Source organism: Cynocephalus volans, chromosome 9 (assembly GCF_027409185.1).
Source record: "Cynocephalus volans isolate mCynVol1 chromosome 9, mCynVol1.pri, whole genome shotgun sequence".
NCBI classification, from domain to species: Eukaryota; Metazoa; Chordata; class Mammalia; order Dermoptera; family Cynocephalidae; genus Cynocephalus; species Cynocephalus volans.
The window spans coordinates 136,328,542-136,341,329 of NC_084468.1; the positions used below are offsets into that span (position 1 = coordinate 136,328,542).

General features: G+C 35.9%; 1 protein-coding gene across 2 annotated transcripts in view; it reads right to left on the bottom strand.

Annotated features, from left to right (window-relative positions):
* Nucleotides 1-12,788, bottom strand: part of DCHS2 (dachsous cadherin-related 2) — a 220,318-nt gene that overhangs the window by 43,160 nt on the left and 164,370 nt on the right. For both annotated transcript variants that reach the window (XM_063107351.1, XM_063107352.1), the window contains one exon: nt 9,185-10,042. In XM_063107351.1, coding sequence (XP_062963421.1) covers nt 9,185-10,042 — 858 coding nt within the window. The remainder of the gene's footprint in view (nt 1-9,184; nt 10,043-12,788) is intronic.

Below are 12,788 nucleotides of genomic sequence, written 5' to 3' on the forward strand. Positions count from 1 at the left end.
GTGGGAAAAGAACTTGAATAGATATTTCTTGAAAGAAGACATACAAATGGCCAACAGGTATATGAAAATGCTTAACATCACTAATCATTAAGGAAATGCAAATTAAAAGCACAATGAGATATCATCTCACTCCAGTTAGAATGGCTATTATCAACAAGACAGAAAATAAATGCTTGCAAGGATGCAGAGAAAAGGGAACTCTCATGCATTGTTGGTGGAAACGTAAATTAATACAGCCATTGTGGAAAATAGTATGGAAGTTCCTCAAAAAAACTAAAAATAGAACTACCTTATGGCCCTGCAATCCCACTACTGCATATATGCCCAAAGAAAATGAAATCAGTATGTTGAAGAGATACTAGTAGTCTTATGTTCACACTGTAGCACTATTCACAATAGACAAGAGATGGAATCAACCTAAATATTCATCAACAGATGAATGGATTTTTAAAATGTGGCATATACACACAATGGAACACTATTCAGCTATTAAAAAAATGAAATTCTGTCATTTGCAGCAATATGAATGGAACTGGAGATCATAATGTAAAAAGTGAAGTAAGCCAGGCACAGAAAGACAAATATCACATGATCTCACTCATATGTGGAATCTTAGAAAAAAAAAAATAGTGGTTCTCATATTATTAGAGTAGAATAATGGTTACCAGAGACTGGAAGGAAAGGGGGTCAGGGTAAGGGGAAAGAGGTGGATTAATAGGTAAAAAAGTTACAGGTGGATAGGAAGAATAAGTTCTGCTGTTCTAGGCTGCCTATAACTAGTAATACTATATTGTATATATCTAAATAGCCAGAAAAGAAAATCTTGAACATAATCATCACAAAGAAAAGATAAATGTTTAGGTGATGGATATGTTGTCTAACCTAAATGAATCATTGTACAATATATGCATCCACTGAAAACAACACTTTAGCCCATGAAAATGTACAATTAAAATAAATAAATAAATATATAAAATCTGACGAAAGGAGACAGAGAGAAGGAGAAAGGACACTGACGTTTTCTAACTTGAAAGATTGGAAAAGTTCTGGTCTCTGCCTACAGGACCACTCTAAGCCAACAGCAATTACTTTTTAAAGTAACTCACTGATGTAATACCATATCTGATAGCAGGATTTGCAATTGTTAAAAAAAATAAAATTTAGCACCTTTTCAAGGTCTCTACTGAATCTCGTCATTGAACCCTACTGCACACAAGCCCCAGGGAGCACAGCTTGAAACCCATCCTGCAAGAAGTAATAATGAAAATGATCCTTAAACCAAGACAAATTGATTTTTTTTTCTGGATACTTAAAAGGATTTCACTGAAAAGAAAAGGAAAAGGAAAAGGCCCTGGAACAGACAGTATTTTCCCCTAGGAGCCTTTAAATGCTTAACACTTACAGAAAAATGTAATGATCATTATAAATATTAAAGGAAACAAGCATGTGATATTGCCTGCAAAATTGAAACTTCAGAGAAAACTCAGTGAAAAAAAAGACATAAAACAGAATTTGTTATAGAGAAAGAACAAGATAACCAAACTGAATATACTACTCTCTTTAGAATCATTATGTTTAACATAAACTGTGACAAAGTTTAAAAATCATTTATCAGGATCTCCAAATGGTCTTCTTTCTAAGCTGGTTATGAAGTCATTTAGTGACAAAGTAATGAATTTTAAACAATCATGGCAGAATCAAGTTACTACACATGGTGAAAACTCTTTAAAATTTCATTATAATCTGATGCTTATTTTATGGCATTTTAGGAGACTTCTTGTTAATATACAAATGTTTTACATTTTGGGTAGAAATATGCCTTTACAGTAGTGTAATATGTTTTATCTTCAGTGCTCAATCACAATTCTGTGTTTTCCTGATACAATTTGTTTTTTAAACACAGGAAATTTTATTTCAACTAGCTCATCATATAATCTCCAGAATGTCAGTAAGACAAGAAATAGTGATGCAGGCAAGATGTACAATCTTGCTGACGGCCTTGTTTTCATGGGTTAGGACGCTTATTACATGCCCAATTACAAAAGAAAACATCAAGGTTGCTTGCATATAAAAGAACAAAGATGTATTGCAATGGAAAATTACATATGTCTTCTCTCATGAAGGGAACAATTACATTTTTATGGAAAATAAAATGTTCACAATATCAAATAGAATTATAGCATGCAAGAATTTCATTCAATGAAAATACTTCAAACTAGATGCTAAAATCAGCAAAGAGCTAAAAATGTTTATATTTGTTCCTCTTCTAACAAAGTTTAAATTTGAGACTGTCCCGAAAAAAGAGGAAATAATTAAAGGACCTTGAATCTTTCTAGGTCTATGCTTACTGTGTACATTTTTAATAAAAGTCTCACTGGGCATGTAAATGAAACTTGTAGTTACTGCTCATTTCACTTCAAGGTAGAAATAGTAAGTGATGAAAACCAACATTGCACATTCAATTCTCACAAGGTAAGTGAAACAAATAGAATAATTTACTTTTTACATTTTAGGCTTTTATAAGTTTCGCTATTAGCCTAACATTGCATCAAAAAAGTGTTACACATTTAACGTTTTTTTTTTTTCTTCTTTACAAAAATATAGTTAAAAAGTCAATGCCACCCCCAGCAGCTCTGAACTCTCAGATAAAGGAAGAATTATGCAACAATTAATGCTACATGACCATAAAAATCAATAATCATGAGAATATTTAGGTAAAGTGATTATGAAAACATTATATTTAGAACCAAGCATGAGTAATTAATTCTAGGCTTTATGTTTGTTACTCCTAAGCCACAAAAGCATTTTCTTATTGGTGACTGACTTGAAAGAAACAGACTTTTTAAACATTTGAATAATTTTGAATTATTTATTATTTCCTAAATGTCCAACCATTGAAACTCTAAATATATTTCAATCATTTAAGAAGAAAAGTTTGAAGTGACATTAGTAAGAATAGGAAGCCCCAGACCTTTCTCCCCCATGGAGACATGGACTTAAGAACAATATATGTTCCCAAAAGCCTTTATGAGAACTGCAAAACTAGTTAAGAAGTCATGGGACTCCAAGCAAGGTCAAAACCAAGAACAGTCAAATTGAAATGGGTTATAAAAGCTGTTTCATTTCTCCCTTGATAGACCTTCCCCCAAGTTGGCACAGCTCAGTGTTATCAGGAATAAATACCCAACTTGTGGCTTCTCCAACAGGAGGGAAAGAGAAGAGTGGAATGTGTGTCTAGCTTGATAGCTTTTTGTGGGGCTGACTGAGGAGCTGGTTTCTGTCTGACCTGAATCAGAGAGCTGATGAAGAACCAGCCTACTTTGGATGCTTGTGGGTTGCTGACAAGGAGATAACTCAGAGGCTGGTGGCAGAGTACCTAAGTACCACAAAGAGACACCAGAAAGAGCAAGAGATTACAAGCTCCTAAAAACAAACAAACAAACAAACAAAAAACTGGCAAACCTCTCTAACAGGGAAATTACATGCACAAGCTCAGAGAAGACTCATCAACAGAGAAGTGTGAGAGGTCCCCAGATTCTCTAGTCAAACTGGTGAAGGTCTTCCCCTATATGAAGCCAGTCTGTAAAGACTGGCAGAGGTTGCTATTTTTTCAAATGCACAAATTCCACCAAAAAAAAAAAAATAACAACTCATATAAAGAAACAATAAGACATGGCCCAATCAAAGGAATAAAATAAATCTCCAGGAATCAACCCTAAAGAAAAAGATCTATGAATTACCTGACAAATAATTCAAAATAATCATCCTAAAGAAGCTCAATGCATTACAAGAGAACACAGATAAACAACCAAATGAGATCAGGACAACTATGAATAAAAAAAATGAGAACATCAGCAAAAGAGATAGAAACCAACAAAAGAATCAAAAAAAAAAAATAATAGAACTGAGCAATATAATAACTATGTTGAAAAATTCACTAGAGGGATTCAATTGCAGACTTGATCAGCAGAAGAAAGAATCAGTGAACTTGAAGACAAGTCATTTGAAATTATCAAGTTAAAGAAACAAAAAGAAAAAAGAATGAAAAAAGTAAAGAAAGCCTAAGGGGCTATGGGTTGCTATCAATATACTCATTATGGAAACCTCAGAAGAGAGCGAAAGGGCAAAGGGATCTTATTTGAAAAAACAATGGCCAAAACGTTCCCAAATTTGAGGAAGAAAATGGACATCCAAATTCAGGAAGCTCAAAGTACTACAACTAGGATGAACCCAAAGAGTTCTACATGGAAACACATTAAAATCAAACTGTCAAATGTCAAAGATAAGGAGAAAATCTTGAAAGCAACTAGGGAAAAGTGACTCATCCTGTACATGGGAGCTCCCATAAGATTAAGTGGTTTTCTCATCAGAGACAGTATAGATGAGAAAGTAGTGAGATAATATATTCAAAGTGCTGAAAGAAAAAACACTGCCAACCAAGAATACTATATCTTGTAAAACTGTCCTTCATAAATGAAGACTAAATAAACCTTCCTAGATAAACAACAGCTGTGGGAGTAAATCACCACTAAAAACCACCTTACAAGACATAATAAAAGGAGTCTTTCAAGTTGAAGCAAAATAACACTAGACAGCATACAAAAATATAAAGCTCTCTGGTAAAGGTAAATACATAGACAAACATAGAATTCTATAATACTGTAATAGTGGTGCATACAACATTTTTAATTCTGATCATTTAAAGGTCATCAATATCTTTGTCTTCTAAGTGATTACTAGGAAGCACATTAGCCTCTGTGCATGTTGCTTTCTAGCTATTCCAAATGAGATGCCTCACCAAACAGTACACTCACCATACTCTTGTGAGTACCTGAGCTTTTGCATGCCATTTCTCCTGCCTGACACGAACTGTCTTCCCCCTCTACCACCTCACCTCCTGATTTTATTCTCATTTTGGACATATGCCTTTTGTTACTTTATAAGTGATGGTTAAATGGTAAAATGATTTCAACAAACATTTGGTGAACTGCTATTAGGAGCAAACTTCCTTCTGCCTTTGCTATCCATAGTTGGAAGCTTCCCCCAACTATTTCTGGCTGAAATTTCATCTCCATGTCTTAGACTTATAACTACTGGTAGTAATGATGGTGAAATGTTTTAGAGATTACAAAGTGCTCATTTGATTACTAAAACCATTTTTTAAGAGAATAGATGAGATAGACATTCGAGGCCCTTAAAAATTGAATACTGAGTATACAGTATCAAGTATATAGTCAACATTTATATAGGAAGTACCGTGGGGAAGGATAGAACAGTGAGGGTCATCCTCAAGAACAGATAAGAGTGTCCTTTGGTAGTTAAACATGTATGAAGTGGAGTTACAGTTTTATACAATACAACTTGGATACACGAAGAAAAATAGTTTATTTTTCTATGATTGATCTAATATTTCTAACGAGCACCAACACATATTTTGTTTATCAAGTGTAGAATATTCTCTTTTTGCATTCCTGCTGTAACAATCCTAATGCTATCCACAAGTGGATGCCTCTTATAGAATAGGCAGAGGGGTCTTATCCATAGACAGGCGACAGAGAAAACAGTATAAATATAGTTAAAAAACATTAACCCTGTTACATCTATAAAAAACACATAATGGTTCAGAACAGAGTTATGCAAAATCCCTATGCAAAATCATAAATGCTTCCCAGGGCAGAAGTTTTGACTGAGGTGTTAAGATGTCAAGTAAGGACTGTGTACATCTAAAGGAAGTTGGTGAGCAATGGAAGCCCTGTCAATGAAGGCCTCACAATCCTTCTCGGCAGTGCTGCATAAGCTCTGCCTGAGGAGAAGGTGATGTAGGCTGGTGATATTCAACACTCGAATCACATACTCCCCTTAATTGCTTAGGATTATCAAGCAACTTTCTGATTACGATTTGGCTTCTTGCATTTTTTTTTTTTCCTGGAAAGGTAGAACTGGTCATTCTGACATGACTATTGTAATCCACATGGCAAGCATAGTTCACCAAATAAATTTTAAAAACTGGCATTCTGGCATATGTATCAGTTTCTCTCATATTAGTCAATAACTCCCACCCCTGGGGGAAGGAACTGCTTGGTATGTTAAAAAGATGAAGTCTTGACCCTACACGGCTGAAGGCCAGATGTGGGACTGAGGCAAATTCACAAAGATTAAAACCTGCCTCATGTGGTATGTACCTTCTTCTGAGAAAACTTGACCTTGCCTATGGCTTTTCTACTTCTATCTCCTCCACAGCTATCTTACAATCACAGGTAAGGTGATGGAATTTCATACTGTTATAAATGGCTAGTTCGATGGTACTCATTCCACTGAATTTCATCCCAAGTATGAGACTGGCCATACAAATAAAATAAGAATGACAGATAATATTTGCTTCCCTCTTTTCATAATCATAAAAATTTATATGTTGGGCTCTCTTCCAAAGTGGTGGATGACATACAGCCACCAGTTCCATGTTTATAGAGGAGTCCATCACCTTGGAAATATAATTCTTATCTGGTTTGGAGAAAAAATGGAACAGATGGTAGACCTTTAAAACTAAGTATTTTATTGTTGATATATGATCGTTATGTAACAACTGCTTGCTCTGGTGACATTTTATACATAGCTAGCTAACATAATAAAATTCAATTACAAATCTGAGACAGAAGGAGGCTAACAAAAATAACAACAAAAGCAATGATTAGCATCCTTGACTTCACTGAATCCTTACAATATCCTGTGAGGAAGGCATTATCATCTCCACTTTACAGAAGGAGAAGTTGCCCATCATGAACAATAAAGCCATGACGGAGGCTGACCTGCTCAGGTACACCAACCTGTGTCACAGTTTCCATACTCTGATGTGCATGTGTACAGCCTTACCAAGAATGGGAGCCAGAATTCATTGCATCAACTGGCAAAGGGCCAGAGAAGGGATTTTCCTCCAAAATACCAAAATCTAATTTATTATGCAGTAATCCCTCAGTATCCATGGGGGATTGGTTCTGGGATCCCTATGGATACCAAAATTTTCGGATGCTCAAGTCCCTGATATAAAATGGTGTAGTATCTGCGTATGGTGTAGGCACACCCTTCTGTATGCTTTAAACCATCTCTAGATTACTTACAATATCTAATACAATGTAAATTCTATGTAAATAGTTGTTATACTGTATTATATTTATTTGTGTTATTTTTTATTGTTGCATTGTTATTTTTTAATTTTTATTTTTTTCTAAATATTTTCAATCTGCAATTGGTTAGATTTGTGGATGGTGAACCTGCAGGCATGGGGGGCCAACTGTACAATATTAAATATACTTTACTGGTTAGAGTGCCCTATGTGTCATCATGTTTTAATTTTATTTGAAGTTTTTCAAAGTTTGAGCATTTACTTTTAATCAGGCTATCAATATAATTCATAATTTCAACTTTTCCTCTCATGGTAATTCAAGAAATGCATGAAGTTGTGAATAGCCCACAATGGGGATGATGGTTGCTGATTCATCTTTGTCAGGATAACCAAAATACTATAAGTGAAACAGAAGAAAGGAAAGCTGGCTTCTAGAATGTTCATTTCAATTGTTTAGCGAATTTTAACATTGCGGACAACCAAGTGCTTTATCCTTAACTTATAAAAAGATTCAAAATGGTTAAATTTCCTCTAATCTGGCTTGAAAATGCAGGTGGAGAGGTGGGCCAGAGGAACAGCAGTAAGAGTAGATTGGGAAGTGACTGGGATGATTTTTCTCATCAGGTGGCTGTAGGGCCAGCCTCTGTCTTATAGGCAACTGGCATCTTACCAGTGACTCTTTCTATGAATGAATGAACATTTCACCACTGACTCTTAAAGAGGTCTTACCTACCAAAAGGTTGCTTTTAAAATGGAAACTGTATATTGTTTTAAACAATTGAGGGGTTAAGTTCAACGATGTTGATAGATGAAGTCAATGTTAATCAAAACCTGAACCTGTGGGATTTCTAACCAAGAAATGTTAAACAAATTTAAATACATTGGAGTTGTTTTAACTTTCGAATTTTGATTTTCTTAAAAGAACATGTAAATGTTAAAAGCAGTTTAGAGTGATGAGAATTTATGATAATACCAAAATTAATTAATTTAGGATGCCAAGTGGCACCTACTGAGAGGATTTTCAAGTGACCCACAGAAAATTTAAGCTTCCAATAGGCACACATTTTTCATTTAAAAGTAAAAGTTAAAATTGCAGGTGTATTTGGAAGAGAAATCATGCAGGCAGCCATAAAATGCTATTAAACAATTTATATCAAGGCCATTCTAATACTGGAATTGAGGAATTTCCAATCTTTTAAAACCACTGAAATTCAAAAGGAAAAAAAAAAAAAAGGAAAAACTAACTTCTGGTGTCTATGATATGATCTCACAGTCTAATAAATTCATGTTCCAGGAAACGCTTTGTCCAGCTGAAATGTCAATCAATATTTTATGCACATTGTCATTGTTTTACACAGGGGTCTAGGAAATGCTAACCCAGGTGTAGGTTAGTTGCATAATCAGATGCAGGATCCTCCTTAACTGCCACTCTTACCTTATCCCTTTCTCTTTCCTGTTATATCTGCAACTTTCAGTTTACCTCCCAACTTAGACTTTATGGTCTTCACCCAGGTCATATTTATTCTTCAAAGAGAGGTCCCACCCCATTGCTTCAGAGGTCTTGAAATGTACACCTACTTGAATATTTATGATACCATATGCTTGTATTACTTCCAGAAGTATTTCTAGCCTTCTTTATGTGTAAGATTTAATAAATAAATTTTTAGAGTGTTAAGTTCTATTAAAAAGTTAAAAGTCAAATTTAATTAATTCCAAATATAAGGGAATTAAGAAGGACGGCTCTGGTCAGGGGTTAAGAAAACTCGATATGAAAACCAAGGCTTCCCGTCTACTTACTCCTTAGCTCTCTGACTGAATCTTAACTGTGAGGGTCCACCTTTAGAGGTAAGAAGAAGTAATTGGATCCTCACTGTCTTGTGCCCTAACATTTTCTTGCAGACCAGGCTATTCTTAACCATATCGATCATGACTTTCTAATACCAAGAATTGGCTGGATTCAAAAGTTTATAATCCAATCTGCAAAAGCATTGTTGTCATATAATCCATAGTTTTAAGCATCTTAACAAAATAGGTTCAACAGACAATAAACTTGAAGGAACTCACCTGCCTCACAATTTTCAGTCACGAGCCCTTTATAAAGATGGTGACTGAAGGAAATCTTTACATCTTCTCCTTCCATGTGAATGACCAAGAGACCAGTGGCTGTCCTGGCTGGGACCCCTTGGTCGGCAACTTTTAACTGCAGCCAGATAGGAAAATATTCCAAAGATGGATTTTGGTGAAGTTGAATTTCTCCTGTATGTTTTTCAATAGAAAATATTGACTGGGTGTCTGCAAAACTAAAGACGACAGTTCCATTGGGCCCCAAGTCTGGGTCATCGGCTCTCACAATGGCAGTTGTCTGGTTTATAGGTGAGTGGGGGGAAAGAAAAACATCAAAGGGGTTCTGCTCCCAAACCGGATCATTGTCATTGACATCAGTGACATACACTTTTATAATTACTGTGGCACTCCTTGAGCCTTGGGTGCTGCAGTCTCTGGCCACAGCCCTAAAAGTATGCTGAGATCTAGCTTCTCGGTCAAGAGTGTGGCCCGTTCTCAGTATGCCTCCCACAGGATCAATGGTAAATGCACCGGAAGCCTCATCCACCAGAAAATACTCAGTGCGCCCGTTCAGGCCTTCATCCTTGTCCACAGCGGAGAGCACAAGAACCACCGTTCCCACTTCAGCATCTTCTCTCACAGAGGACTGATAATAAAGTGTGGGAAAGGAAGGGCTGTGGTCATTGTCGTCCAAAACCCTAACTTGCAACTGTATTGCAGAGCTCCTAGGTGGATCCCCTAGGTCGGAGCACTGTATGACAAGGGTAAAATTGTTGACTTGCTCCCGGTCCAAAGCACGGATGGTTGAGAGTTCTCCTGACGTTTCATTAATAGCAAAGTACTCATCAGTATTTCCATCTATTAAAGAAAACAATTTGAAATTCACTTAAATTGAAAAAGTAGCAGCCTGTTGCTAGCACTATAGGTATTAATTTATTCATTCCTTCAGAAATATTTATTTGCTGATTAAGGTAAGCCTAGCACTTCAATTAGAACACTTGCTTTCACTGATTTGCAGCAATATAATTTTTTGCGTGTGCATCTACAACTTTTTATAGTCATGTATTTTTCCTCTTGAGAGGATTAGAATGCATGTTGTATTTGAAATAAAACAATAGGAGTAAGGGATAAGAAACAGTATCTAATGCTCATTTTTAGGCATCAACCAAAAATTAACAGATTGATTGTAGTAATTTTCCCAAATGTTGCTCATTACAGATCTTATGCCAGTTATACCACTGCAGGAAGCTTCCTCTTCCACCTGCCATGGTACTTCGTGCGTGATTGATAACAGTTCTGTTAGAGATAGTTGGACAGTGACCTATTTCTTTCATAACCTAAGCAAGGACAATGTTTTATTCATCTCTGAATCCTTCAAAAAAAATCTACCCTTTCCTATCTTTCATGGTACCAAGTGGAATAAACATTAAAATTTACAAAGGGACAAAAAACTTTCAAAAATATTTTAGAGTAATCCTGACACTTAGTGAAGAAAAGTGTGCTTCAGAGACTTGTAAGCCATATTTTGGATGAGGGGCAAGATGAAAGTACCAGGCTCAATAGTGTGGGAACTTACTGGAGTACAAGAACCAGAGGCATATGGGAACAAAGGGTATCAGAGAAAACAACAGCAACAGGTGGAGTTGGGGCTGAGGAAAGTGTCCTGTGTTTATATTTATAAGACATAATTAATCTGTACCTAAAGTAGGGATTATCAGACAGATCTGAGTGATTAATTCACTCAGCAAACAATCAATGGGTACCTACTATGTGCCAAGTATGTATTTGATGTTGGGAATATGAGGCAAGTAAGACATGATCCAGCTCCTGTGAGTTTATGGTCTAGGAGGGAAGGTGGGTCAGTACCCAGACGTTAAAAGTGCAGTGTGAGGGCTGGCTGGTCAGCTCACGTGGTTAGAGCTTGGTGCTGGTAACATCAAGGTCAAGAACTCGGATCTTCATAATGACCAGCCGCCAAAAAAGAAAAAATGTGTGGTGTGAAAATCACACAGCGCTGTTAGGATGGCCAGGAGATGCTTATTAGAAAGAGTGACATTGAAACTTACTCCTACATGGGAGGAAGCCAGACTACAAGATTTGGAGAAAGCGCTCCATGCAGAGGAAGGAGCCTGCATGAAGTCCCAGGAATATGGGGAATTAATAGGCTACAAATGTTTTAGGGTGACTGGAACACAGGGTTCCCTGAGAATCTGCATGTAGAGGTAGGGGGAGGGCGCACAGTAGTAGCAGGCGGAAGACGTGAATTTGGGAGGTAAGTAGGAGTCAAATCATGAAGGGCTGTCTATACACTGCTGAAGAGTCTACACTTTATCCTGAAGTCTTTAGGGAAGGCCCTAAGAGTTCTAGACAGGACAGTGTCATAAATCAAATTTCTGTTTTAGGAAGAGTACTGAAGGAGCAATGTCAAAGCTTGATTAAAAAATGGGAAGATTAGGAAGGTTTTACGGCACTCTACTAGAACATCAAGGAGGTTCTGAAATAATATGTGCATAAAAAAGAGGACACATTCCAAAGATATTAAGGAGGAAAAATGAGTTATGGAGGAAGAATTCATCTGGCTCTGGTGAATGAGGGGTATTTAGATCAGTCATCTTTAAAATGAGATTGAGTACGGCTGGGGTTACATGAAGCTGTCCAAGGAGCTCACCTGGGAACAGATAGTTTTAAGGTAACTTCCAGAAGTTCAGTTTAAGTATCCTTATTCCTAAAATTGTTCTGCCTAAGAACTCACCTAGAATCATGGGATTTATCTTTCCCACATTCACCTTTATAATCACCCTTTTCATAAATTAAAATAGAAAGGCTCACCTTTCACCAAAATAAATGGCTTCCAAATAAAGGGGCCTTTCCCAATACTGGTGGTCAATGTCACAACAATGACTGACTTTTCCTGGGGAAAACACCCTTTTGCAGTCAGAGAGGGTCTTTACTATCAACTAAATCATAGGGCCTATTCAAGTGTCTAAGTGGTAGTTAAGTAAAAATAAAGACCGCCAGTTAATTTTTTGGCATATAATTCAGAAGGAGTTCAAGAACTGAGTTGACTTCTGTAACAATAATCCTTCTCCCATTTAAAAAAATGTGAACAAGGATTCTCAGTACTTACATCTGTAACAAAGAAAAACAGCAACAGACTTGGTGCTGTACCTTGTCTTATTCTAGCAAAAAGAAATATGCATTCCCAGATTCATAAATTAATTGGGAAAAAAGAACCCATCAGTTTCATTAACAGAAACATTTCTGAAACAATTTTACTTTTTATGTTTAATTATTTGTCAAAATTTGGAATACACTTTTGCTACCTTAATCTTATAATAATCACAATAACTCAATATAAAATAATTATCCAAACTTAGACCATATGTTCATTGGAGATTTTTTTAAAAATCTTAAAATTCAATCTACATACATATTTTAATGGTAGAAAAGTATAATAAAATGATCAGTACTTTAAATATAAAAGTCTATTATATTAAGATAAAATTCTGCAAGAATGTAAAAAGAAAATATTAATTCAAGAAGGAAAAAACAGTGCAAAAATTATAACTGAAAAGCCTTCTCAGATGTCTAATACATATGAGGG